Below are 26,909 nucleotides of genomic sequence, written 5' to 3' on the forward strand. Positions count from 1 at the left end.
TTACGATTAGAGAGAATCTTTTAGATTTTTCTCAATATATAAGAAAAAATATAGTCATGTGGGGTCTTGTTTGTTCGTCTCAATGAGTATTTTATTAATATTCAATTATTATGATTTTTACTAATATGTAATGAAAGATATTTAATAGTAATAATGAGTTTTTAAATATATGCATGATCTAATTTGAACTGATCAGGTCTTGTTTGTTCGTCTCAATGAGTATTTTATTAATATTCAATTATTATAATTTTTACTAATATGTAATGAAAGATATTTAATAGTAATTATGAGTTTTTAAATATATGCATGATCTGATCTTATCTTATCTTATCTGAACTTATTTTTTCTGATTTGATCTAATCTGAACTTATTTTTTCTGATCTAATCTAATTAGATCTGAAATAAGCAAAGATAAGGTGAACTGAACATAATCTTAATTACACCTCTCTTTAAAAATAAAAAATAAAATAAAAAATAAGCACACCTAAAGGGTGAAATTAAGGGGTAACTTGTCACTTTTTCACTTGAGATGTCAATTACCAAAAGAAAACCCTAAAACCATTATCATCAATCAATCTCACCATCTTTTTACCAGTTCTAAGAAGAGTCAACAAAAACCAAGTTTCTCTCTCATGGTGAGTCTGTAACCGTCTGATAAGAACCAGAAATCATGGCGGCCGAAGCTTCAAAGACGACTTCATCGGCCGATTCTTACATCGGTAGTTTAATCAGTCTTACATCAAAGAGTGAGATCAGATATGAAGGCATTCTCTACAGCATCAACACTGAGGAATCCAGTATTGGCCTCCGAAACGGTATCGATTCTTCAATTACACTTTAATCTTGCCTTTTCCGATTCGAATTGTTGCAATTTTTTGTGTGTACATAGGTTTTAATTAAAGGAGTTTGCTCTATCGATGAATTAGGGCATGGAATTTGAAATTTTTGTTAATTGTTTACGTGATTCTGCATTGAATTGTGCGTTTTAAGGATATGAAATTCCTGTAGTTAGTGGATTGGGAAAAGGCAAAATGGTACGATAGTCGCATGAAGTGAATATCGGAAAGAAGGGAGGTTAATGAAGTTATGTGACTTTGTGTGCTATTTTTTTGTGCTATTATTTAGTTTCTGTATCTAGATTGAGTTGGAAGCGAAAGACGTACAAAGTGAACGGGGAGGGCGAGAAATGAGGGGAGAGATTAATGGATTTATAAAGGAGGTGAAGAGGATGATTGGTTTCCGATGGCAGCTGGAGAGAGATGGAGAGTGACATATGACAGAGGAGTATTAACTAATGATTGGGAGTGAGGAACAGCAAGCATGGATGTATGTACCATTTGTATCTATCAGATAGATAATTATGGGATAAGAGCGGTTGAGAGCAACTTGATAAAAGGTCTGAGGGTTATGATTTGGAGCAAACTATCTGTACGTATGTCAGTATGTGGATAAAAATTTGTGGGGCTATTGCAACTAAGAGAAATCAAATAAGTGGTTTAGGTCAATGATCTCAGCTGTATCTTTCCTGGACGAAGATGAATTGGGATTGTGATGGCAGTCTTCCGTGGGAGAACTTGCTTTGCTCTTGCTCTTGCACTTGCTCTGCTCGTTCCTACCTAGAGTAAGTCATGGTAGCAGGAATGTCACATACATTTCTCAGTCTGTTACTCTTAAACAGCACCCCTGCCAGTTTCCGTATCTTATATCTAGAGATCTTAAGTGGCTAAGAAGCTCATTGGCTTATGATGAGCGTCCTAGAATAGGGTTTGCATAGATGCAGGCCTCTCATCTTTATTTGAAGTGTGGGTGCATCATTTTCCAGATTGTTGTGTGCAAAGCACTTGGCTGATTTTATATAATAAACCAATGGTAGGAGGGAGATTGGAGTTATGTAATGGGGTTATGGTTTTTGATTGAAGAATTCTGAATATTTATGAATCGTTTTGATGTGTTGATAATTACTCACTACTGAACGACAGTGAAGCGTCTCATGACACCAAGATTTCAGTTTGCAAAATTAGCTCACGTTCAAGTTTTTGCCAAGAGATAATGGTAGAGCAAGATACTGTTCTCACCTGGATTTTACGTGATTTATGCGATAATTGCTTGTGGGTTTCTTTTTTTTTGCCCCTGGGATAATGTTGTCGACTTGATATTGCTATGAATGCTATCTACCAGATTGTGAATGTGATGATATTCGTGGATTCGCATCGTCGCTGAAGCGGCTTATACAGATGAATGGAACGAAATGACTAGTTTATCTAAGCTCATATGCTGTTTTGGGTCTAAGGACTATTCGTTTGACATAACATGACCAATTTTCTCATAATATGAGTAGGTTATTTATTTGGTCAATTATTAATTATATTAATTTGTGTGTTTTAACTAACTAATAAAAATGTATGGCCAATTTTGACAAAAGGACAAATGTGACGGGCAAAATATGCATAACGGTTCACCATTGCATAATGGACAATGCGGAGAGAAGGGTGTGAATTTATCGCAGCATTTTGTAATGGGGTTTCGTGGAACGACAACTCCAAAGTTTGTTATAACTTGGCCATTCCGTTGTCATAAGCCGGCTTAATTTTGATTTCATGCTTCTAATCCTTCCTTCTCCACTAGGGGGAGAAAAGGAGATCCCAACTTATGTCATTTGCCTGTAAATTCAGGTTTATATCACCTACATTCTTACATAATTGTTTTGGTTGGTCAGAGGTCTCCTCAGCAAACTCCACTGGGATTCTGTACTAGTCTTCAGACACTATGTTTGTGGCAAGTAGGATTTGTAATGTCTACATTGACATCTGTTGAGAGAATTGCAACTACTCACACTTCCATTTATTCCAAGTTTTGTTCTTACATGTCATGTAATGAGATTTTTCTGGTGAAGTCCTTTTGTTGTACACACGTAACACACCAATACGGTTTCTTTTCCACTGATATATATTATGAGTGACTTCAGAAAGTCCGAGGGTAGGTTGGATACTCTTCTTTGGTGGGATTTGCTCATGAATCTGACCTTATTATCCTTTTATTCTTTTAGTGGAAAGATTATTTTGGTCACTTAAGTGATATCTATGTCTTCATTTTCCTGCTGAATTAAGTTAGAATTTGGACATGTATATGCCTACTGTTTTCTTTGTCAGTTAGCATTTGGGCCTAAATTAAGAGACCTTGTCGAAAATGTGGAGATCATATATAGTGATTTTTCCCCTTTGCTCAAATTGCAGTTAGATCGTTTGGAACTGAAGGACGAAAGAAAGATGGTCCTCAAGTAGCCCCGAGTGATAAGGTTTATGAATATATACTCTTCCGTGGAAGTGACATCAAGGTATATACTGCATATCACTGGTTCTGTTTGGTATTGTAAAGTTAACCTTATTTGAGATTTCAGCTCTTTAATGAAGTATACAAGGCTGGCTAAGCTACTCCCTGTGCCCCACAAAAAATTTCTCATACGCTTTTGGCACAATTAGTAAATGTAGTTAATACTCCCTCCGTCCCAAAATATAGTTCCCATTCCATTTTGGGTGTCCCAAAATATAGTTCCCATTTCCATATTTAGTTCCACATTTTTCTGTAATTTGTCTAACAAAACTGTGTCCCATCAATTATTTGCTTCTTGAATTTTGTTTTTTCCTTTGTTTACTCGACCAAAATGTTATAATTAATGCTCTTTCATCAATTATTCTCCATCCTCTCTCCTAAATTCATCTTTTCCCATACAACATTCATTTAAATAAACAAAAAATATTTACTATTTCTCTTAGATTCTACTTGCATAAATTATCGTGAAAAAAGGAAAATGGGAACTATATTTTGGGACGGAGGGAGTAGTAAATTAAAGAATAAATTATTTGACAGAGAGAAAAACAGGTGAGAGTAAGTTCTATAGAGAAAATGTAAGGTTGATATGATAGGAGAGGAGAAGAAAAACCTCACTTGAAATAGAAATATTCTTTTTGGACAACTCCAAAAAGAAATTGTGAAAGTTTTTGTGAGATGAAGGGAGTTTATTTTAAGAGTTCTATAATAGTCTTAGAATGCCATGCACTGGGTTTCATGAAATAGCAGGCTTATAGTCGATATTGTTGTTCATATCGTTGACGTGCTAGGTGATTGGGTTTCAGATACTTTTATTCCTTGCGACAAACAATTCTCCCCCCAACCCCGACCCCAACATAAAGGACTGTTTGTTTGGGGGGGGGGGGGTAAAAAGTAAGAATGAAAAATTTGTCTGGCAACTGATATTGAAATTTGAAGTTGTAGGTAGAAAATTTGAAAGTAAAGTATGATATATTAACAGACAGTTACTGTCCATATTGGGGGCTGAATGTGCTCTTATAGTAGTGTAGTTGACATCAGCGTAGCCATAGAATTTATCATCTCCAATGTGCGCAATTGGTAGCCCTCATCTCAGCAAGTCTTCTTCGTCTATCTAATACTGAAGGCAAGAGACCATGTCTGGTTACCTGCTTGCGGGTTGACGAGTGAAGAACAATGTGACTCTCAACCAGAGGGTAAGGCATTTATCTTGACGAATGAAAATTGTGGTGCATCCTAAGCTAACAACTGAATTAGGATTACCTGTTACCTATATTCTCGTGTAGAAATATTTGGAGGCTAGCTGGTTGCACATATCACTTAAGAGTTATCAGCTCTTACTATGATTTTCTCAACAGACTTTAAAGTGATTGATTCTCTGTCTCCATCAATCTCTACTTGCAGGATTTGCAGGTGAAATCTTCTCCTGTTCAGCCAGTTGCGTCAACATCAGCAGTTGACAATGATCCTGCTATTATTCAGGTAAAGGAATACACTTTTATTTGCATGATTTGTGAATTATTTGGGCATCTGATCTTGAGTTAATTTTTGCAGTCTCATTACCCTCACCCGCCTTCAGCTTCTACAAATCTGCCACCAGCTGTTAGTGCACCACCAGCTGATGCTAATTCTCATGGACAACAGCTTGGACACCCTGGCTCGAGTTTCCCAGGTGCTCTACCTTTGTACCAACCTGGTGGAAATTTAGGGTCATGGGGGCCATCACCTCCTCCTGGTGCAAATGGCAGTGGACTTGCTATGCCTATGTACTGGCCTGGGTTTTATGGCCCTCCAAATGGGCTTCCTCATATGCCCCAGCAGACATTGCTTCGACCACCCCATGGACTCTCTGTGCCACCTTCGCTGCAGCAACCAATGCAATATTCTGGGTTCAATCCGACTTTATTAACAGGAGCTTCGAATTTGACTGGCCCAAAATTTCCCGAGATCCCCCCCAGTTTGGCTAGCTCAAGCAGTACTGCAACTAATGTTAATGTTACATCAACATCTTTACCGCAGTTCATGCCTCCTGTCCCATCCACCAGTCTAGCATCTGATACATCATCTGGTTCTGCAGTATCTAAGGCTCCCAATACTGGGCTTCTTTTAACGCCTAGCTTCCCGTCAATATCTTCATTGGCAATTTCTGCTCCTGATGCTAGTATTAATGCACCTGCTGTCTCTAACAAGGTCAATGCTACTTCTAGTTCCAGCTTGCCAAACCCAAGCCTTTCTCAAACAACATCATCTGTCATCAGTTCCTCCACTTCAAACCAGACAGAAACCGCAAAACCTTCTCTGGTCACTCCAGATCAACTTGCACAATCTGCACAAGTGCCAAAATCTTCATCTCCATCCCCACAAGTTTCTCATAAAGATGTGCAAGTTGTTCAAGTGCCGTCAGCATCATCATCAGATGCAAAAGCAGAAGTAGTGAAGGAAGCACAGCCTCCTATATTGCCACTGCCCCCAGCGTCAAGGGCTTTTCACAAGGTGCTATATCTTTCTACTCTTCTTTTTTTGCCATTTGGTTCTGCTTTATCCACAGTTGAGAATACTTACGTTGAAGGTTCTATTACTAGTCTAATCCAGGGATCAAAAACTCGTCCGTTCCGTTACAGAACGGCCGTTCTGTAACGGATTTCAGACCCGCCGTTCCGAGAAACACCGTTATAACGGCAGGAGTTAAAATTCACATGAAACTCGCCGCGACGCCGTTTTGTAACGGTGGAACGCCGTTCTGTAACGGGTTTTTATATAAGAACGCCCGTTATATTTGAAAAAAAGATAAAGGAAGAAGAAGTGAAAGAGAAAAGAGGCTCATGATCATTAGATCTAACTTAAACTGAAAATTTAAATCTTACCTGATCATTAAATCACAATTTCGATCAAAACCCCTCAATTAATTTCTTTGAAATACTTCTTTTAAACCCTAAATTATATTATATAAATCCTAATATGCGTGACACAGAGTGATGCAATTGACAGCCACTATGTCGTCTGTCAAGGCAGAATATGCCGGCAAGAGATGTCCGGTCGGCTCTGGCACCATATCTGCCGGTGAGAGTTTCTCTCATATATCGTTCTTTTCTCCTTCTCTCTCTTCTTTTTTTTTTTTCTTTTTCTGTTTTATTACTCCATAGGCCGTACTAGTTGGTCAAACAAAAGAGATGCAGTCTATGGTTATCACGTGCATGAGTTTTCTCTTTTTTCCCTTTTCTTTTATAAAACCTTTTTTTTCACAGTACTTTCTTTTACAACTGTAATTTTCTAAAACCTTTTTTTTCACAGTACTTTCTTTTACAACTGTAATTTTCTAAAAACTTAGTTTTCTCCTCCATCTATTCAAGAATTCAACGCTTGTCCATTTTCCTAGATCTTTTAAATTATTTTTCTCCTCCATCTGTAAAAACAAAGGTTTTTTTAAAAAAGAAAGCATTATCCAGTTTACTTATCGATTAATAAGCCTTATAGTGAATAACAAAACTACAAACAGCAAATTAAATAAAAAAATAAGTTTAAAATATATTTGTAAATATCCCAAACAGTGTTTATAATACTATTAGACACAACATAAAGTGAAAAAACATAAAACAAAATGAAATTGCCACTTAAGTGAATTTTTCCAAAAAATTCACGCCGCGACGGCCGCGAAACGTTCTATTTGACCGTTACGGGCCGTTCCCGTGAAAACGTGACTGTTACCGCGAACGCGACCGCGACCGCATTTTTTTTCCCTGGTCTAATCACCCAAGTATTAGATCTGTCTCTTGAGAATAACTCTCTCAGGGGGTGTTTGGTTCACTAGTTTTAGGTATGAGGTATGGGTTTGGAATGAACAAAATCCATACCTAGTGTTTGTTTAACTTATTTTTAAATTTTAAACCCATACCTCAAACCCATAAGGTATGGGGTTTAGAAACCCATGGGAGGAGGTGAGTATGGCTCATACCTTACCTCTAGGTATCAAATAAAAGAAGATTTTTCATTCCTAAATGAAACCAAACACAAGGTATTAAGTATCAAGTTCCAAACCGATACCACCTTGGTTTCATTCCTGATTCCAAACCCATACCATTATATGGACCAAACACCCCATCAAGGTTCTAGCCTAGCAGATATGTCTTGATGTTGCTTTCTTTTTTTCAGAAGTTTCATAGCTACGTAAGTACTTCAAACCAAGAGACTGTGGCATGGATAAATGAATTTTCTAAATGTAGCAAATGGTTATGAGGTTTATGATGCACAAAGTAAGAGCAAAACCTAATTATATGTTCATAAGCCTACAGTCATCTAAAGATATGATCATGACGCGCTGTGAATTAAAAAAGGAGGTAGGGGTTCATTATTAGAATTAAAACATGGAGACCAAAAATATTGTCCACTTCACTTTCTATGCTCAAATTTCTAAGAGTATAAAAGAAATGGCCAGTGCTCTCTGCTCATGATGGAGAAGTATGGATGTAATCTTTAGTCAATATATGGAGACTGATCGATCACTGATCTTAATTAAATAGATAATATTGTGATCTATAGATCTCTGAACATACTTTCATCATGACCTAAATAGCTAATATAACACATTGTACTGAAGATGATGAATCCTAGAAGGTAATGAATCCATGTGGCAAATTATTGATGAATGATGACAAGGTCAACAGATCCTCCTGACTTCATGAGTTCTTCGAAACCTTAAGGTTGTCAGTCAGTTTGTATGGGTAGCTTGTGAAAATGAAGAAAATTGCTATTTGCAATAAAAATTTATTTAGTCAAAAAATGAAGTGATGCAATGATCAAATGCCCTCGTGATACCCAATCAATGTTTAGTCCTATGCACTGGTTGAGAGCTCAGTTACGGAAAATTTGCAAATCTCCCACAATTTTTTTTTCTTATGCCTCTAAACCTCTGATTGTTTGACTGGTTATGTTAATATATTTGTGATGCAGCTCTATTATAAGAGATTGGTGCTAAAGCATGTAAGGATTGAAGGAATCGAGTTGGTCTAATAGATACATTTAATTCGAATTTATTAACCATGGATCTTATGGTTCATGTCTGATAATTATTTTGTGCAAAATTGTACAATATTGGCAGTTGCAAAGTTTTAGACGTGGTTGGTTGTGTGATCTTTTATTTGATATTCTTTTCCTCTTTTTTTTTTTGGGGGGGGGGTTGTGTGTGTGGGGGGGGGGGGGGGGATGGGGTGGGGAGGGGAGATTCTCTAGTAGTTGAACTACTGTAGCTTTTTATGCATTTTCTTCTTTGCCTTTCTACTCACATAGCAACACGGGTAATTCCTTCTGGTGAAAGGGTGTTTGGTGTTTCCTAACACTGAATCGGACAGGTTCTTTCAGGGACTCTTTCGCTACCTGATCCGTTCTACTGTTAGTTTAACTGGGGCCCCCTTTTCTTGATCGGTTATCATATTTTATCTACATTGATCTCTTACTAGTGTTGTAGCCAGCATCTGATATGGTGAATTTTCTCCTATGCAGCCTAATGGAACCCAGTTTCATCCACGTCATAATTACAATTATCGGGGACGTGAAAGAGGAAGAGGAAGTGGGGTAATTTCACCATCTTTATTTTTTAATGTTCTAGCTGAAAAACCTGTGATATTTCTTGTCTTATATTTAATCTCATTTGTTCTTCCCATATAAGAAGCCTTTTGTACCTTGGCACTTGTATTCTCTCACATGCATTTGCAATGTTACATCATAGATTGGAGAAGTAGAGCGTACGGATATAGGGGAGGTGACTCTTTATTTGTCATTGACAGGTTTCCCTTTCTTTTAACAAAAAAATGTGACCTGTATTTCTGGAGTTGGGCCCTTTGGGCTCTGGGTCATGAATAGTACAGTTCCATCCATTCTTGTGCACTCTTCTATTGAGTTTCAGGGTACTCTTTTAGTTTTCATTCAACTATAACTGAAGACATCTTTTTCCAACTTAATGAGGTCTTAACAACAGCTGTGTTGTTCTTGACCTCTCAAAATAGAGATTCTTTTGTCTCCAAAATGCTCCTCTTCTGAAAAGGGAATGATGTTCATGATTGGTTTCAAAGTTAATATGTCTTTATGGGAAAATGCATGTAAAACTAGGCTATGCTGTGACATTTCAGGATTTTGTTGTGCTTGACTTTCTGATTAACAAGATCTTTTAGAAACTTTCAACAATTTTCTGAGCCAGATATGGGAAATTTATCAGGCTTTGGTCTGTACTTTCCAGAAGAAACTAAATGCAGAATTTTCTTTCAGAGCTCACGCCCAGTCACAAGATTTACTGAGGATTTTGATTTCACTGCCATGAATGAAAAGTTCAAAAAGGATGAAGTATGGGGTCATCTTGGTAAGAGTAACAAGTCCCTCACTAAAGACAAGGATGGTAATGGTGGGGATGATTCTGAAGAGGAAGGTGAAGTGGAATTGCCTCAAACTGATGCCAAGGTACATCCAAAGACTTCTTTAGCATGATAATTTTCTTCACTTCTTTGCATCATGAAAGTAGGTTGGAGCGAGATATCTAATTCTTCTTAACACAAGGTTTATTTATGTTCTATTGGCAGCCTATTTATAATAAGGACGACTTCTTTGATACTCTCTCCTGCAACACTCTTGATCATGACTCACAAAACGGAAGGACAAGGTTCTCTGAGCAGTTGAAGATAGATGCAGAGGTATTGAGTGCCTAAAAGAAAAATGAAAAGATATCGAGTTTCTTCTAGTAATTTTTAGATTGATAAGTTATGAACTATTTGATTCATGGCTGCAGACATTTGGTGATTTCGTGAGATATCGTGGTGGACGTGGTGGGCGTGGACCAAATCGTGGTGGGCGAGGTCGTGGCTCTTATTATGGAAGGGGGTATGGATACCCTGGGAGGGGGCGAGGGCGTGGCATGTCTAATCGGCCACTTTGATCAGTACTGCATGTATTTTGGCAAATATCACTTTGGTTGGAAGTGCTAGAAGATGTCGTTTCTGCTCTTGCTAACATTTGTTGATTCAGTTAGTTTGGCTAAGGTTATTTTGCATCTTTTGGTTGTTTGCGGGCTTGTTTTCCATTAATATTCTCGGTTTATAAAGCAAGCAGCTATTCAGCAGAGAGAAATTATCAGAAGAAATTTGTAGTTTTTTTTATTGATTGACATAAAGTTGTTCAGTGATGTAAAGTGGAACTAGTTGATTGTGATTGTTTGGTCGACTTCTTAGATCAACTAGTTTCAAGTCACTTTATGCTGCAATGGTATGTCCTGGGTTGTGCAGCCTGTTTTTACATGATCTTTTATTTAGCTTTGCGAATCTTTGTAGTTGTGCTGGATCCCTTTTTTTTTTTTCTTTCCTTGATGGGCTTTTGTACTGTTGTAAGATAGGGTGGTTTATTATATGAATCTAAGAAGTTGACTCTCTTGGGGTCTTCTTATTTTATAGCGAGAAGGTCGACTTATATACTTCCTCCGTTCCAAATTAAATACAACAAATCCATTATAATACATGTCGAAGCATTATTTTGACCACAAATATCTATAATTACATACAAGTAAAAATTATAAAAATCACATTTTATGAGTGTATGTCATGAGATGAATTTAACAAGATTTCATTTGACTATATTATTCATTATGTAAAATCATAAATCTTAGTCAAAGTGAAAAGTGTGAATAGTAAAAAGTTGGATTTGTTGCATTCAATTCGGAATGGAGGAAGTATATAGGAATGAGATTTTGTGAAAATATCCATAAAGTTGAAAAGTGAAAACAGAAGATTCGAGCCATTGAAATTAATCTGATGGTTGAGATCAAATCCCACGAAATCTGGGCTTACAATATCTCCTCCATAGACCCTTTCTCTCTCTTCCGACAATGACACAACTTCTACTACTACAATTACCATTTTTCCTCTTCTGAAATATCATCAGACGACAATGGAGGATTTCCATTTACTTTATCCTCTCACCATTTAATTTCTAGGAACTTGAGCAAATTCATGGCATGTGTACACAATTCAAGGGCAAAATCTAGTATTTCTAGAGCTCAGGTCTTCTAATGCTTGAATTCGAACCCTAGAAAACATGTGGGTTGAAGAAATTCGTGGATAAACTAGTGGGTTGAACAAACCAATGGTGAAAACGAAAAACTCCACCATAGCAGCAGTAAGCTTCGAAATCTAAGCTTTAATTGAATGCGTTTACGTGTAATGCAGACATATTATCACAATGGAGGGTTACAGGTGTGAGAGAAGGAACTCCTAACTCGTTGAGTAATCTAACAAGCCAACACACCTCTAAAGCATCTTTCCCCCTGGCTCTATACTCTGCTTCTGAAGAGGATTTAGAGGTGGTGTCTTGTTCCTTTAACTTCCAGCTGATAGGAAAATTCGCAAGGAGCATGACATAGCCAGTAACTGATCGTCTTGTGGTAAGACAAGATTCCTAGTCAGAGTCACTGTAAGCTTGAAGTGTTAAATAGGAAGTAGCTTTGAGCAATATACCTTAACCAGCAGTAGAATGAACATAGTTAAGGGTATGAATTAAGGCTTGATAATGTGGCCGTTACTCTTGGAGCATGCATGAATTGACTTAGACTCTGAACAACAAAGGCTAAATCAGGTCTGGTGTGGGTTAGGAAGTTCTGTTTAGCAACAAGGCTTCTGTAGCCAACAAGGTCAGAGTAAAGGTGTAGAAGTTTTTTTTAGTGAAAGAAAGGCTATTGTCTTGTAATAGTTCTTTGGTGAATTTTTGTTGGGAAAGAAGAAATTTATCAGAAGTTTGTATATGCCAAGAAAATAACTAAGCTTACCTAGATCTTTAATACTGAAAGTGTGATGAAGGTAGGCTTTGATAGAATCAATGGTAGCAAAGTTAGTGCATGTGATGATAATGTCATCAACATACACTGCCAAGATAGTGATATCAACATAATCTCTTTTGATGAACAATGAATGATCATGAGAAGATTGAACAGAGAGATGAGAGCTGAATATAATTTCTCAAACCATTGTCTACTAGCTTGTTTTAAGCCATAAAGAGACTTGGTAAGTTTGAAGAGATAATTGTGTGGATTGGATAAACCATCTGCCCTCTTCATGTAGACTTCTTCATGGAGATCTCCATGCAAGAAGGCATTGTTTATGTCAAGTTGATACAAATCTTATCCCTTGCTTGATACCAAGGCTAAAATACTCCTGATTGTAGACATTTAAATAACAGGTGAAAAAGTTTCTTAAAAATCAACACCATATTTCTGAATGAAGCCTTAGGCAACTAGCCTAGATTTATATCTATCCACAGAATCATATGTTTTTCTTTTAATTTTGTAGACCCATTTGTAGCCTATTGGTTTCGTGCCTGGAGGAAGTGGGCTAATATCCTAGGTATATGATTGTTGTTCAAGGTTGTGAGTTCTTTTTCCATGGCTTTAAGCCACAAAGGATTGGTAGCTGCTTCTGAATAAGTAGTAGATTCAGTTTTAGTCATCAATGTTACACCAATGAGGTGTAGAAGAAGTAGAACCAATGTAATCATTGAGGTGAGTAGATGATTTAGATATCCTGGTAGATCTCCTTATAGTGGGTGGAGTAGTAAGATCAAGTGAAGAAACTGAGTCAGTAGAAGAAGGGGAAGAAGTAGATGAAGATTGCAAAAAAATCTGGAAGTAAAGTATGAGTTAGATCACTCAAATCAGTAACACGAGGTAAGGAAATCTGAGTTGGATATATAGAAAAAAGATGTGTATTTGATTGAGCTGCATAGTGGTAAGAAAAGTGTTTTTCAAACAAAGTTACATCTCTAGAGATGATAATTTTGCTTGTGACTAAATCAAGGAGTTTGTAGGCTTTTTGTGCACGAGGGTAGCCAAGAAAGATGCAAGGATTAGCTTTGGGATCAAACTTTGATCTATGAACAAGATTAATATTAGCATAACAAACGCATCCTAAAATATTGAGGTGTTTAAGTAAAGATTTATGGTGAAAAAGCTTCTTATAGGGTGTGAGGTTTTGTATACTACTCAATGACATTCTATTGATCAGGTAGGTTGATGTCAATATGCACTCACCCTAATACTTGGATGGTACTTTGGAATGAAGCAGAAGGGATCTAGCTGTTTCTAGGAGGTGCCTATGCTTTCTTTCAACAACCCCATTTTATTGTGGTGTACCACTGCAACTCTTTTGATTTTTTATGCCTTTTTAAAAGAACAATTGCTTCATATCCCCCTCTACAAGGCCTAGTGCATTATATGTTCTAATAGCTTGCACCTGAACATGAAATTGTGTGTTAACAACGTTTAGAAACTGAGTAATAAGAGAAACAATATCAATCTTGTTTTTCATTAAATGAGTCCATGTGACTCTTGTAAAGTCATTTACTATGTATATGGTAAATCGACTCAATCGTATGTAAAAGACAAGCCTAAAGTTTGGCGATTAAATCGAATAGTTGTATTATATAATGCCTTGATCTAATGAACTCGATTTCTCTTTCTCTATCTATATTGCTGGATTTTGGTGTTTAGATTTTTGTTTATGAAAGTTGAGAGAAAAAAAGGAAGAAGATGAAGGTTGAAGTAGAAGGTGGAGAAGAATAAAGTTACTCTACTATTAGTCAAAGTTACTTTTATAATACTCAATGTTACTCAGAACATGAAAGTTAATCTTAACATACTTCGTATTAAAGTTGCTCTAAAAATGGTAAAAGTTTCCCTTAAAATATACTTCATCCGTTTAGAAATAGTTGCACCATTTCATGTTTTCACGTTTGTCAACACATTATTTCAAACACTAATATCTCTAATTATCAATAAGTAAAAATTATAAAAAGTTGATATTAAAATAATATACGACATTGAGACGAATCTAACAGGATCTCATATGACTATGTTTTTTCGTAAAATATAAATCACCAAAGACGATCAAAATGATATATATATATATATATGTATATATATATATATATATATATATGTATATATGTATATATATATATATACATATATATACATATATATATATATATACATATATATACTAGTATATATATATATACATATGTTATTATATATACATATTATATAATATATACATATGTATATATATATATACATATGTATATATATATATACATATATATATATATATTATATATGTATATGTATATACATATATATATGTATATGTATATACATATATATATATATATACATATATATACATATGTATACATATATATATACATATGTATACATATATATATACATATGTATATATATGTATACATATGTATATATATGTATATATATATATATATGTATATGTATATATATATAGTAAGAAAAAGAGATTTTAAGAGGCTCTCCGCAAGAGGGAAACTCCTACAATATCATTGTTATATGGAAGCGTTTAATTAAACCAACAAGAATTCACAACAACCAAGCACACACACAAGAAAAACAAGAAAGCGAATAAATGACACACAAATTTAACGAGGTTCACTATCAACGTGATAGCTACGTCCTCAAGGCAGGGGAAAAGATCGTTTCACTATGAACGAGACGATTACAAATACAATAGGCAAGATTCAATTGAATTGAATCTCAAAGACTCTCTCTAATCTCCTCAATTGTGCTTTCTCTAATCTCTCTTTAGTATTTTGTGGTTCAAAAGCCCTAAATATGACAAAACATATTTATATGAAGTCTAAGATACAAGCCCTAAGTCGTAAAATAAACCGGAAAATCCCGCATCCCCGATAGGTGCGGGCGCACCAACTTCTGGTGCGGGCGCACCAGCCCGATGTGCGGGCGCACATGCCTCGAGGGCGGGCGCACCAAAGTGTTCTGCCTCAACTTGAAGAAATCCGTCGTAGCGATGTGCGGGCGCACCACATCTTGGTGCGGGCGCACCTGACACGGTGCGGGCGCACCTTCATTTGGTGCGGGCGCACCACTCGTGCCGAGACAGCTCCTCGCGCAAGTCACACTTCACAATCATTACTAAGATGGTATTTAAAGCTGAAGTTCTACAACTGAATAGGGAATTATACTCGATTAAGTGATCGACATTGGTAACCCAATTTGCTTCTTTATTCAAGGGGATTTGAGCTGCGTTGGTAACTAACAAATGATCGCTTTCTATGAAGAGTTTGTGGATAACTTCTAGGATAGCAAGAAGAAGACCTTTCTGTAGGGTTGTGGCTTCGGCTACAAAATTTTGGCTTTGACCACATTATAGGTGCAAGCTTTGACAAGGTTCCCATGATGGTCACGAATGATGATCCCAACCGTGGCAGATTGATCCATAAATTTAGCTTGAAGGAATCTGGAGGGGCAAAGCAGATCCAAAGAGGTGGAAGAGATAGGAGGTTTAAAGAAAGGAGTATCTATGGAGTGACAATGATCAACAGCTCATTTTCCTATATTTTCAAATGAAAAAATTCAAAACTACATAGAGTATTCCCTTGTACAAAGAAGAAGGGGAAAATGATAGCTCAATGGTATGATAGCTCAAAGGAACACCATTTTGAATTCATTATTACAACGAATTTAAAATGATAGCTCAATGGTAGGAAAATAATCGTCGGAGAAGACAAAGAAGAAACCTGTGCCGATAATGTAAGTAAAATTTGTGATATATATATAAATTATTTAAAAGTGGTATTATTATATATTTACTGGTGGAAAAATCTCAATTCTATATTTATATTGATTGTAAAAAATTCATGTAAAAATAGTGATTTTTTGTAATTTTAAAAAATTAAAATTGTATAATTAAGTGCGCGAATAATTGAATTTAAATTTATATTGAGAAAAAGAATTTGTAGTAATGCTGGTTAAAATAAAATTTGAAATGTTGATAAAATTTTTGAGAACTTGTGTTCGAAATTTTGTAATCTTTATTTTAGAATAAATTTCAATTTGTATGTGTCATTATAATTTCTGCTGGTACTAGATATTATAGAATCTGCTAGTAGATAGTATAGTTTGCATTCCAACTACGTATCTGAATATAATTGTATGTATTTTGTTAGTGTAATCAAGGAGTTTGCAGAAATGTCGAAGAAGCAAAAGGTAAGAATTGTTGTAATTAGGAGTTATGAGTGCTTTTAATTTATAATGTGATTATTGTAAGTTTGTAACTGATATAGCCATTTAATAATTTCAAATGGAGGTGTCTGAATTCGATGATGTGCATGTAAGTGATGACAATGAAGAATCTAGTACCGAGGATCTTCATTCAGATGGGGAAAGAGAGGTACATTTGATGTTCTAATTGGCATATATATATATATTATATATATATATTTATATATATATATATATATATATATATATGATTTTGTTATTTTTTTGTAATAATGATATTATATAGAAATGGAAAATAGGTAGGGAAGAAATCTGGAAGAGCGTATAAAGAAATAGAAGCACGAGTGTATCGGGTAAGTAATGTTATTGAAGTTCTTATTATTGAAGTTTTGATTACACGGTGAATAAATGAAGTATATAATATGTAATACATGTAACTTATAATAGGAGAATGATCTAAGCAAAGGTGGTTGCTTGAAGGCAGAAGGCAAAGTAATTGCTACACAACGTGCCAGGAATAATAAAAGAGTAATGTTATATGATGATTAGATTGTGTTTTGTTATATATTTAAAAAGTTGATTTTGATATGTTAAATGCTCATATATTGGTTATTTCATGTAGGAGAGTAATATGAATTGTAGAGTAGAGACATTTGGGAAGGTTGTGAAGGGATTTGATGAAAGGAAGCGAAAGCTAGTGATGGAGATGGCTTTGGAGGTCTTTTGTTTTTCGCTGGTAAAAGTTTGCCTAGGACCTTTTGTTATTGGCTGTGTACAAGGGTTATGTTAAGAATGGGTGTTGTTGATGCCCGATGGGCTTGAATTCCCTCTTAGTAAGACACAGGTTTATTGGGTTATGGGTATTCCGGCGGGGCCGAAGATTGTACCATTCTACGGTGATGATGATGTGTGTTCTGATGAGGTAAAGAGGTTTTTTGATGTATATGGGTATACTAGTCGTTCTGGTGTTAGGGGATTAAAGCTAGTGTAATTAAACAAATTGTTGAAGGTGAAATATCTTCAGATGCTGAATTTAAGAAGGCTTTTTTGATGATGGCTTAAATGATCTGATATGCCCTACGACATGTCAGAGATTGGCTGTGAGTATGTTGTATGCTGCATTTGTAGCAGAGAGAGCTCATGAGTATGATTGGTGTAGTTTGTTACTGGATCATCTCATGAATGCGATAGGTGGATTTTCAAAAAGATTCTACCTTGATGGATTTGCTAAGGGGTGTGGTGGGTGCACTATGTTCTTAGCGGTAAGTCAATGTTATAATATTTGTAGTATTTATGATGTAGTAGAAAATTGTTCTTGCTTTAGTAATTTTGATCGGTTGATGTAGATTCTATATCTTGATCGGTTGCGCCGACCACCATTGATGTGGGGCGCTTTTCCAAGGATACGGGCGTGGAGTACCGTAGATGTGAACAAGGTGAAGAAGGAAGATTTGTTGGCCACTGGTGATTATGGCAAGCTTGGGGTGTGTATATTATGAATCCGTATTGCCTATTTGGTAGGGTTATTTTTATGCGTTTAGAATATTAATGTAGATGTTGAAAATGTTAATTAGGGTATTGATGTCGCTTATGGGGGAAGACATCCTCTGGAGGCTCGGGATGTCATGCCAACAGTAGAAGATATTGAGGTACTTTTATATCTAGCAATTGGTTTTGATTGAAGACATCCTCTTCAATAATGTTTTTTGAATGCAGGAAATGAGTCGTTGTAGTGCTGGCATTAGCACGAAGAGTACGAAGAGTAAAAGAAGGAGAATGAAGAAGAAATCTCCAGTGCACGAAGATCCAGTGCATGAAGATCGAGTGCATGAAGATCGAGTGCATGAAGGTCCAGTGCATGGTCCAGTGCATGAAGGTGTAGTGCATGAAGAAGTTGCTGAGCAGCGGCCGGAGTTGGAAAACGAGACGGGCCCCAATGATGGCTTAGGAGAAAATGGTAAGTAATGGGTTTAGTAAATGTAAAATTTTATTTGCATCTTGGTGAAGTAATTAATAAATGTTGGAAATGATGTATTAATGTAAATGTTTACTAATTTTCCCAACCTCAACCCCATACAGAAACATTGCATCTTCGTGAAGTAATTCATGTTATTGGTCAGAATAATAATTTCGGTCAGGATGACCCAGTTTGTGGAAGTCAAGAGGAGGGGTCAAAATACTGTTGGGAAGGTTGCATTGGTGAAATGTTTGTGAATAATGTTGTTGGTGGCAGTGGCAGCAATAGTATTGAAGCTATAGGTGAGGAGGTTGGTGGAAATGGTTCTCGAGGTATAGGTGAGCAGCAGGTGTGGGGTTGGTGGGTGAAGGGGTTGGAAATAATGAGGATGAGGATGAGGATGAGGATGAGGGGGGTAAGGGGAATAAGGGGGATGAGGACGAGGGGGGTAAGGGGGATAAGGTAATTGAGTATGAGGATGAGGATGAGGGTGGTCGAAGTCGCAAGCAACGAAAGACTAAGTGGTCGGTTAAAAGAATTGAAGGTTATAAGGAGACATGGCGGCCATGCCAATACAAGCAATACAAGAAAAAGCTAGGGAGGTTTGTAAGGGATAATTATCGGAGTGCGCTGAAGACAACAAATATGATTAAGTGTGACGAGAACTACGCGTCTTTACAAAGTTGTGCTTCTGTCGCACGTCCTAGGGGGTGGGTTGACGATAATGTAAGTATTATATCGTATTTTTGAAATGTATTTGTGTATAAATAAACATGTTAAGATCCTTAATGCTACACGTGTGGTTGCAGTATGTTAGGTTGGCAGCAATTTATACACGAAAGTGTGGGAGAAACGTTTTCCAGGGAGGAGTAGGAGGTTTATGATTGACCCGACATTTGCGGTTAGATTGAAATTAAGTGCTTAAATAAATGCAAGGAATGTTATAATTAGGAAATAAGTCATGTGTGTTATGTTATCTTGTAGATACGAGTACTCCAGGATGGTATAAGAGATGTAGATAAAGTTGTATCGTCTTATGCGAAGCAAATGGTTGGAACTTCTTGGAAAAGGATAGTACACGTAAGTACTGAAAGTTGTGTAAGTATTTGTTTATGGGGTATAGTACAATTTGAAATTAATTGAACATTGGTGAAGGTATTTGTTCCGGTTCTTGAGAATAAGCATTGGTGGTGCGCTGCTTACTCTCCAAATAGGGGAGAAGTGTTGGTGATGGATTCATTGGAGCCAAAGAAGGCACCGGATTGCCATCATTTCAGCCTCACAACATTGGTAAAGTACCATTGACCTTTTTAAGAGAGTATATGTTTATAATGAATGTGGTAACGTTGAAGGAACAAATATCATTGTAGGGGTATGCTATGGATACGTTATTTAGTGCTTTGGATTCATCTTGGAGAGTAGGGCGCATACATACTTGGCCGACTGTGAGCTTGGACATGAACATCCAAAATGACACGTATGATTATCTTAAGTTATATTTCGTGATTGAAAATTAAACTATTTATACAGGTTACAATATAACGAATTGTATTTTTTTCATGCACACGGATAGACATAGTTGTGGTGTCCATATGCTCATTGCGATTAAAGCTTGTGCGGATCGTTTTGTGGATAGAGTTGTTGTGGTATTTGTTTCTTTATCCAAGTACTTACTTAATATATTTTTTTGTAAGTAACATAAATTTACTCACACTTAAATAACTTTGTATCCCTAATTTATAAAGGAGAATATGTCGAAGGAACGGGAGCGGCTGCTATGTGAAGACGTTATGTCAACGGAGAACGAAGCAAGAAGTAGTGTTATTGATCTATTAAGTACATTGTGACTTGGTGTTTGAAATTTAATTGTAAATGGCCATTGTAATTAACAACATTGGGCCAATGGGCCCTTTAATAATATGGGACCTTTGTTAGTTGGTCTTCATATTACTATTACTAATTTATAACGAGGGAGAGCTGGGCTAAGGAGTTGGTCATTGTAATTAGTAACATTGCAATTACAAATTGGGGAATTAGTAACATTGCAATTACAAATTGGGGAATTAGTATGCCATAATCATGTATTTCTTGGATTTTATAAAGAGTAAGAGATTTAATATTCAGTTACAATAAGTTAAGTGATTTATTGTCCATTACACCATAATGAAATTTTAAACTTTGTGAATTGACTATATACTCGAACTTCATTTATGTATTTCAATTGTTGGGAAGAGAAAATCATACCTAAAGAAGATAGAGAAAATCATACCTAAAAAAATCTTCATTACGTATTTAAATTGTTGGGAATAGACAATCAATTAGTGCGGAGAGATCATTATAATGATAGTGTCGACGAAAAAAATTTATAATGGGGAATATATACATACAAAAATATTAGGATAAATTAAAGGAAAAATTGTCAAGAATAAGTCAACCTTTGCGTTGACCGCTTTTGACAAGTCAACCTTCATTTATTCCAGTAGCAAGTAAAGCTTGTACATGAATTAGTTTTTAACGAGTTTTTTTACTTATGACCTGAACAACCCCTACAATTTTGTTCAGTTTTAAGTTTCTCACGGAACTTTTATAAAATTCAAGCAGTGCAAATATATTTTAGAGAACAATTTAATGAGTTTTAGAATACACACCTGTTAAAACTGAACAAAATTGTAGGGGTGTTCAGGTCATAAGAAAAAAACTTATTAAAAGCTAATTCATGTACAAGCTTTACTTGCTACTGGAATAAATGAAGGTTGACTTGTTAAAAGCGGTCAACGCAAAGGTTGACTTATTCTTGACAATTTTTCCTAAATTAAATATAAAGACGTATTAATTACACCACTTGTCCAAATTTGATAATGATTAGGTAAGCAAGTTAAAATTAGGATAAATACTTACATACTACTATATTTATGTCTTTATGACAACACATATACCAAAACAAAAAATTTAGATTAAAGAGTAGTGAACAGTACGTTTTTGCATCATTCAATTTTGTTTCAAAAAAATGTAGAATTAAGGTATATTTTAGTAACTAAAGAACGTAAACTACAAACACACTCAATCTGTTGACATGGTTGCATGTAGTGTAACCTTTGTCATGCCTTTGCCATGCAGGTATATCTTCACGACGAGGACGGGAAAACTCCCTCCATAACTTGTATGTTCTTTTGATTGGTAAATCAATTCTCTCATTACGTGTTCTACGGAGAACATAGGGTGGGGTAAAGGTTGATCATTTCCATTTGGTCCCTCCATTTTTCTGTTTGTACAAAAATATTATGGTAGAGGTTTTTATTACTTTCTTTGTTCTTGGTTTAGAAATGTAAAAATAGAGTAACAACTGGTGTTTGGTATTTATAAACTAATATATTATTAGCTGGTGTCTAATCAATAGTCACTCTCTTCAGTTTCCTTACTCTACTCTACTGTGCGTCATTATCGTCCACAGTTAATTTCTGCAATTTTACGCTCTTCAATGTTAATCTGTGCCACTTGATCTGGGATAATTAATCTGGACCATTTAACAAACTGGTAATTTCTTATGGCCAGAAAATTTAGCCAGAGATTATTAATTTTTTTTTTATAATGAAAACTCAGATCATTAATGAAAACTCAGATCATAATGAAAACTCAATTCACAAAAATACAGTAATTGCAAACATAAAATTGACATATATTATAATGAAAACTCAATTCACAAAAATACCATGTAAACAATTATAAACCATAATTCCATACCAAAAAAGCAATATATATCATAAGAGAAGCTCATTATAATTACAACGATATATATCATAATTCCATACAAAAAATAAACACACATCACCAACTACAATTATATTAATCTACGTACTATATACTATATAAAAACTTAAAGTAAAGTAGAATTAACTTATATTTACGTAAATAACTAAATAACATACAGTATAACTAGACCCGGTTCTTTTTGCTGCATCCTTCGTCTTCAACCAAGAAATTTGTTGCCTTCCTTTTCCCCTTCCCCTTCTTCATGTCTGGAAACATGTCTTCCCCGAAGAGAAGCGGAAACCCATCACAAAAATCCACCCAATCCCTTGACATCCTTGCATGCAGTTGTACGGCGTCGAATCTAATGATATCCCTAGCAATTTCCTCCCTCCTCTCCATTTCATAACTCAACCACGCATTTATAGGGGGGTCTTCAGGACGGGTAAATTCATACCATAACCTGCATGTCTGTTCCATTTGATCTAATGGAATCAAGATGACATCTGGGATAATATCTCTTTCTCTATCCCAGTGACACTTCGGAATAATATGTTCTCTCATTAGATATTCATTTGAGAGAACAGGGTGGGCATCCGGTTGATCAGTTCCTCCCTTCCACACTAATTTTTTTTTTCTTTAATTGATGCTCCCCAACGAGCATCTGCCTCTCTTTGTTTGTCACTCAAGTTTTCTTGTGACTGTGGGTTTTTTCCTTCCATTTCTCCCTTCTTTCTTTTCTAGTAGGTTTTTTCAACTGTTGTCTTACTTTCTTTCTTGTGTGTTTGTGTTTGTGTTTGGTGCAAAATGAACAAGTTTCTTGGTATTTATATATAGACGTAAAGGTGACGTTCCACAGTATGACGTTTCATATTTTTTTTTGTTGGGAAATGATGTTTCATTTAATTACGTGACTGTTAATTGTATTTCCCCACTTTGGGCCATATAATTGTTTAGTCATCCATAAGTTAATTAAGAATTATAAGAATTACAGGCACATTTTATTTAGAACCCCATTTTTTTTTAGATTAACAGGCCCAATTACTAACTTAATTACATTCCCTATTTTTTAATTTAATACAGGCCCATTTATAACTTAATTAATGCCATTATCAATTGGTTCATATATTTGTTATGTATGGGGTTTAACTTAATTATGGGAGTTGTAAAAATAGGGACATACATTTGTCATGTAGTAAATTGTCTTGTTTCTTGTTTATTATATGCACATACTTGTTGTTTATTATATGCATATACTTGTTTGTAATATGCAAAAACTTGTTTCTTATATGCATATACTTGTTTCAATTATGCAAATACTTGTTTCTCATATGCACATACTTGTTTCAATTATGCATATATACTTGTTTCAATTATGCAAATACTTGTTTCAATTATGCAAATACTTGTTTCTTATATGCATATACTTGTTTCTTATATGCAAATACTTGTTTCAATTATGCAAATACTTGTTTCTTATATGCATATACTTGTTTCTTATATGCAAATACTTGTTTCAATTATGCAAATACTTGTTTCTTATATGCATATACTTGTTTCTTATATGCAAATACTTGTTTCAATTATGCAAATACTTGTTTCTTATATGCATATACTTGTTTCTTATATGCAAATACTTGTTTCAATTATACAAATACTTGTTTCTTATAGGAGAAATTCACAAGATAGGGTCCAACTATTACCCATTTTCTTTTATAGGTCCCAACTATGAATTATTCTTTGTAGGTCCTAAGTTTACCATATTGTGATTTTTACAAGTCCTGGATTAATTATAAACGGTTTAAAAGGTAATATTTTTAAATGTTCGCCCCATTTCATAAGGCTTTGTCACTTGCTGAAAGTGTTCGAAGATGGTAAACATTTAAAAATCTTACCTTTTAAACTGATTTTAAGTAACTCAGGACCTATGAAAATCACAAGATAGTAAACTTGGGACCTGTAGGGAATAATTCATTGTTGGGACTTATAATAGAAAATGAGTAATAGTTGAGCTCTCTCTTGTGAATTTTTCCTATTTGCATATACTTGTTTCTTATATGCAAATACTTGTTTCTTATATGCAAATACTTGTTTCTCATATGCAAATACTTGTTTCTTATATGCAAAATCTTGTTTCCATTATGCAAATACTTGTTTCAATTATGCAAATACTTGTTTCAATTATGCAAATACTTGTTTCTTATATGCATATACTTGTTTCTTATATGCAAATACTTGTTTCAATTATGCAAATACTTGTTTCTTATATGCATATACTTGTTTCTTATATGCAAATACTTGTTTCTTATATGGAAATACTTGTTTCTCATATGCAAATACTCTCCATAGCATTGCAGTATTGTTCCGCAAAATCACACAGCTTCGTATTCCTATGCACATAACCGTCAAAAAAACTATTAATACTTTCTGAACGTTGCGTCGTCTTCATACCAGCCCAAAACATGTGCTTCATATATGCCAGAGCCCACATCATCCTCTCTTTATACAAACCTACAATAACACAAAATTAATCATTAGTATATAATCACCTTCACTACAATTAAATATTCATATACACTACCAGCATCTAACCACTAATAAAGGCAATAATGTTGAATAATCATATACACTACCAAATGCTATGTAAAAGGCTATGTATAACATGCTACTGCTATGTATAATGCTATGCTAAATAAAACGTGATTAACATGCTATGATAATCATTAGTATATAATCACCTTCAAGCCACTTATCTTCCCCGAGTCCGTATTTTGATATTGCAGCACACCATTCAACTTCATATTCTTCAGCTGAAACACTGTCATATATGGCATCAAGAAGTACCCTTTTGAACTCCTTATAAAGCGCGTACTTACCCAGCTTCTTACCAAACTTCATAAGAATGTGCCATAAACACCAACGGTGGCTAGTGCCGGGCATAACATTCACCAACGCCTTCCTCATTGCAGCATCTTGATCGGTAAGAAAACAATTAGGCGCTTTACCACCCATACACTTCACCCAAGTACTAAAGACCCAAGTATAAGTTTCCGCATCTTCGTGAGATACTAAAGCACATCCTAGTAATATACTTTGACCATGGTGATTTACTCCCACAAAATTAGCAAAAGGAAGTGCATAATCATTAGTAAGGTAAGTAACGTCAAAACATACAACGTCCCCAAAATACTCATACGCTGCACGACTTCTCGCATCAACCCACAATACATCTTTCATGTGACCTTCATCATCCAAACGATGCATGTGAAAGAATTGTTGGTTATCATCTGTCATTCTGTCAAAATAACTCAACATGGCATTAGCATCTCCGTCCTTAAATTTCAATCTACGCTCCTTTGCTACTATGTTACGCAAGTCCCTCTCAGTTATTGGCATATTCTCGAGTCAATTCCTATCCGTAGCAATGGATTTGTGTATCTGAGATATACTCACTCCAGCAGCTTTATCATTAAACAACTTCCTCCGCACAGCACAACTAACTTCTTCTTGTCGAAATTTGCTTATGTTTCTAACCTTGCTAGGTGTAGGATTATGATTTTCATGTTGTAATATTGCTTTCCTTATTTCCCATAACCCTTCTTCATTTACACTAGCATATATCATCACAGGACAATTGCACTTCTTCGCTTCCTACTAGATACGTCCACACCCTTTTTCCCAACTGTTAACCGCTTACCATCCACCGTTCGCTTCCTGTCTGGTTCACCTTCACACTCACATCTCCACGTATAATTACGCATAACCTTCACCTTCTCTTTCTTTTGCATACTACTACCACCACCTACCCTACGAACACCAAAACCCTCTTGTTTCCCGTATTTCACAAAGCATTCGTCAATCTCATCCCATGTACCAAATACCATGCCAACAAGGAACATCAACCTTTATTTGATTGTAAGATGATGAGATCCACTTACACATTCCTCAACAATGTTATCCTCGTTGCACAATTCAACTAACTGTCCTGACTCCTCCTCCAAAAATATGTCAGGCACTTCCTCATTCAAATCAAAGTCAACTCTTCTACTTCTTCGCTGCTAATACAATCACATATATTAATTATCTTCAATTAGACAAACATATTGTTCAGATCAGATATTAATATTCTCCAACTAAAACACATTCTTCAAGTCAACTGTTTGACAACATATCTTCAAGTTAGTTAGTTTCATTTTTTTTCCATAAACACACTATTTTAACACTAAACCATGTTTTTTTTATTAAACTTTCTTTAAAAGACAATATCTAAACATTAATATGGCGCAATAAATTTATCCCTTTGCAACTATAATTTTCTGACCAACTGGGTATTTCTATGCAGCCAGGTGAGGTGAGCCAGCCATAAGTTCTATGATCAAACCTGCAATTTATGTAAACATTCTCTTCATTTAGGAAGACATATTTATTACTACACTCACTTTTTACATATTTATACTTCTTTCTGATTTTTCCTATAAATTATATACTATTTAACAAACTATTTACATAAAGGTTTCTCCCCTCATTGTCTTCTTTAAATATGAACTATTTACCAAATTCTTAAAATTACTTTTAACATATTTATTACTTTTTTTTCCTGATTTCTTAGCCATTTTATTAAAACAATGTGGGCTAGAAACAAAAAAAATTATAATTGTTTTACCTGTTCATGATTTGGTGTGCTGAATTCAATATCCTCACCCATCGAACCTTCTTCTCAGATATTTTTTTTCGTCTTTTCCTCTCTTTTTTCTTCCTCTCAGTTTTTACAGATTTTTTGTTGGAAAGTTTTGACTCTTT

General features: G+C 35.3%; 3 protein-coding genes across 3 annotated transcripts; 2 read left to right on the forward strand and 1 right to left on the reverse strand.

Moving 5' to 3' along the window:
* The first annotated feature begins 525 nt into the window (after positions 1-525).
* LOC104896354 (protein decapping 5) lies at positions 526-10,602 on the forward strand. The gene is made up of 8 exons (XM_010683101.4): positions 526-815; positions 3,234-3,334; positions 4,732-4,809; positions 4,882-5,820; positions 8,824-8,895; positions 9,586-9,774; positions 9,894-10,004; positions 10,100-10,602. The coding sequence occupies exons 1-8, from the start codon at positions 671-673 to the stop codon at positions 10,244-10,246; spliced, it is 1,782 nt and encodes a 593-aa protein (XP_010681403.2). The 5' UTR covers positions 526-670; the 3' UTR covers positions 10,247-10,602.
* A 6,608-nt stretch (positions 10,603-17,210) lies between these two features.
* LOC104896356 (uncharacterized) lies at positions 17,211-19,667 on the forward strand. Its single transcript, XM_057395710.1, has 8 exons — positions 17,211-17,370; positions 17,447-17,667; positions 17,752-17,889; positions 17,980-18,054; positions 18,122-18,362; positions 18,485-18,711; positions 19,347-19,442; positions 19,518-19,667. The coding sequence occupies exons 1-8, from the start codon at positions 17,211-17,213 to the stop codon at positions 19,665-19,667; spliced, it is 1,308 nt and encodes a 435-aa protein (XP_057251693.1).
* Positions 19,668-24,435: 4,768 nt separating this feature from the next.
* On the reverse strand, positions 24,436-25,505 carry LOC104896415 (protein FAR-RED IMPAIRED RESPONSE 1-like). The gene is made up of 2 exons (XM_010683165.2): positions 24,848-25,505; positions 24,436-24,620 (listed from the first exon to the last, which is right to left on the reverse strand). Exons 1-2 carry the CDS (start codon positions 25,503-25,505, stop codon positions 24,436-24,438), a joined length of 843 nt encoding a protein of 280 aa, XP_010681467.2.
* Between the last annotated feature and the right edge of the window lie 1,404 nt (positions 25,506-26,909).

The sequence above is a fragment of the Beta vulgaris genome, chromosome 6 (genome assembly GCF_026745355.1).
Source record: "Beta vulgaris subsp. vulgaris cultivar EL10 chromosome 6, EL10.2, whole genome shotgun sequence".
Lineage (NCBI taxonomy): Eukaryota > Viridiplantae > Streptophyta > Magnoliopsida > Caryophyllales > Amaranthaceae > Beta > Beta vulgaris.

Excerpts from the sequence above, each read along its gene's own strand:
- LOC104896354 (XM_010683101.4), top strand. The coding sequence starts at position 671 with ATGGCGGCCGAAGCTTCAAAGACGACTTCATCGGCCGATTCTTACATC. Across the intron at positions 3,335-4,731 it reads TCCGTGGAAGTGACATCAAG|GATTTGCAGGTGAAATCTTC; the intron begins GTATATACTGCA and ends CTCTACTTGCAG. Across the intron at positions 9,775-9,893 it reads TGCCTCAAACTGATGCCAAG|CCTATTTATAATAAGGACGA; the intron begins GTACATCCAAAG and ends TTCTATTGGCAG.
- LOC104896356 (XM_057395710.1), top strand. The coding sequence starts at position 17,211 with ATGCCCGATGGGCTTGAATTCCCTCTTAGTAAGACACAGGTTTATTGG. Across the intron at positions 17,371-17,446 it reads TGGGTATACTAGTCGTTCTG|GCTTTTTTGATGATGGCTTA; the intron begins GTGTTAGGGGAT and ends GAATTTAAGAAG. Across the intron at positions 18,363-18,484 it reads TGATGGCTTAGGAGAAAATG|AAACATTGCATCTTCGTGAA; the intron begins GTAAGTAATGGG and ends AACCCCATACAG.
- LOC104896415 (XM_010683165.2), bottom strand. The coding sequence starts at position 25,505 with ATGCCAATAACTGAGAGGGACTTGCGTAACATAGTAGCAAAGGAGCGT. Across the intron at positions 24,621-24,847 it reads GGAAGATAAGTGGCTTGAAG|GTTTGTATAAAGAGAGGATG; the intron begins GTGATTATATAC and ends GTGTTATTGTAG.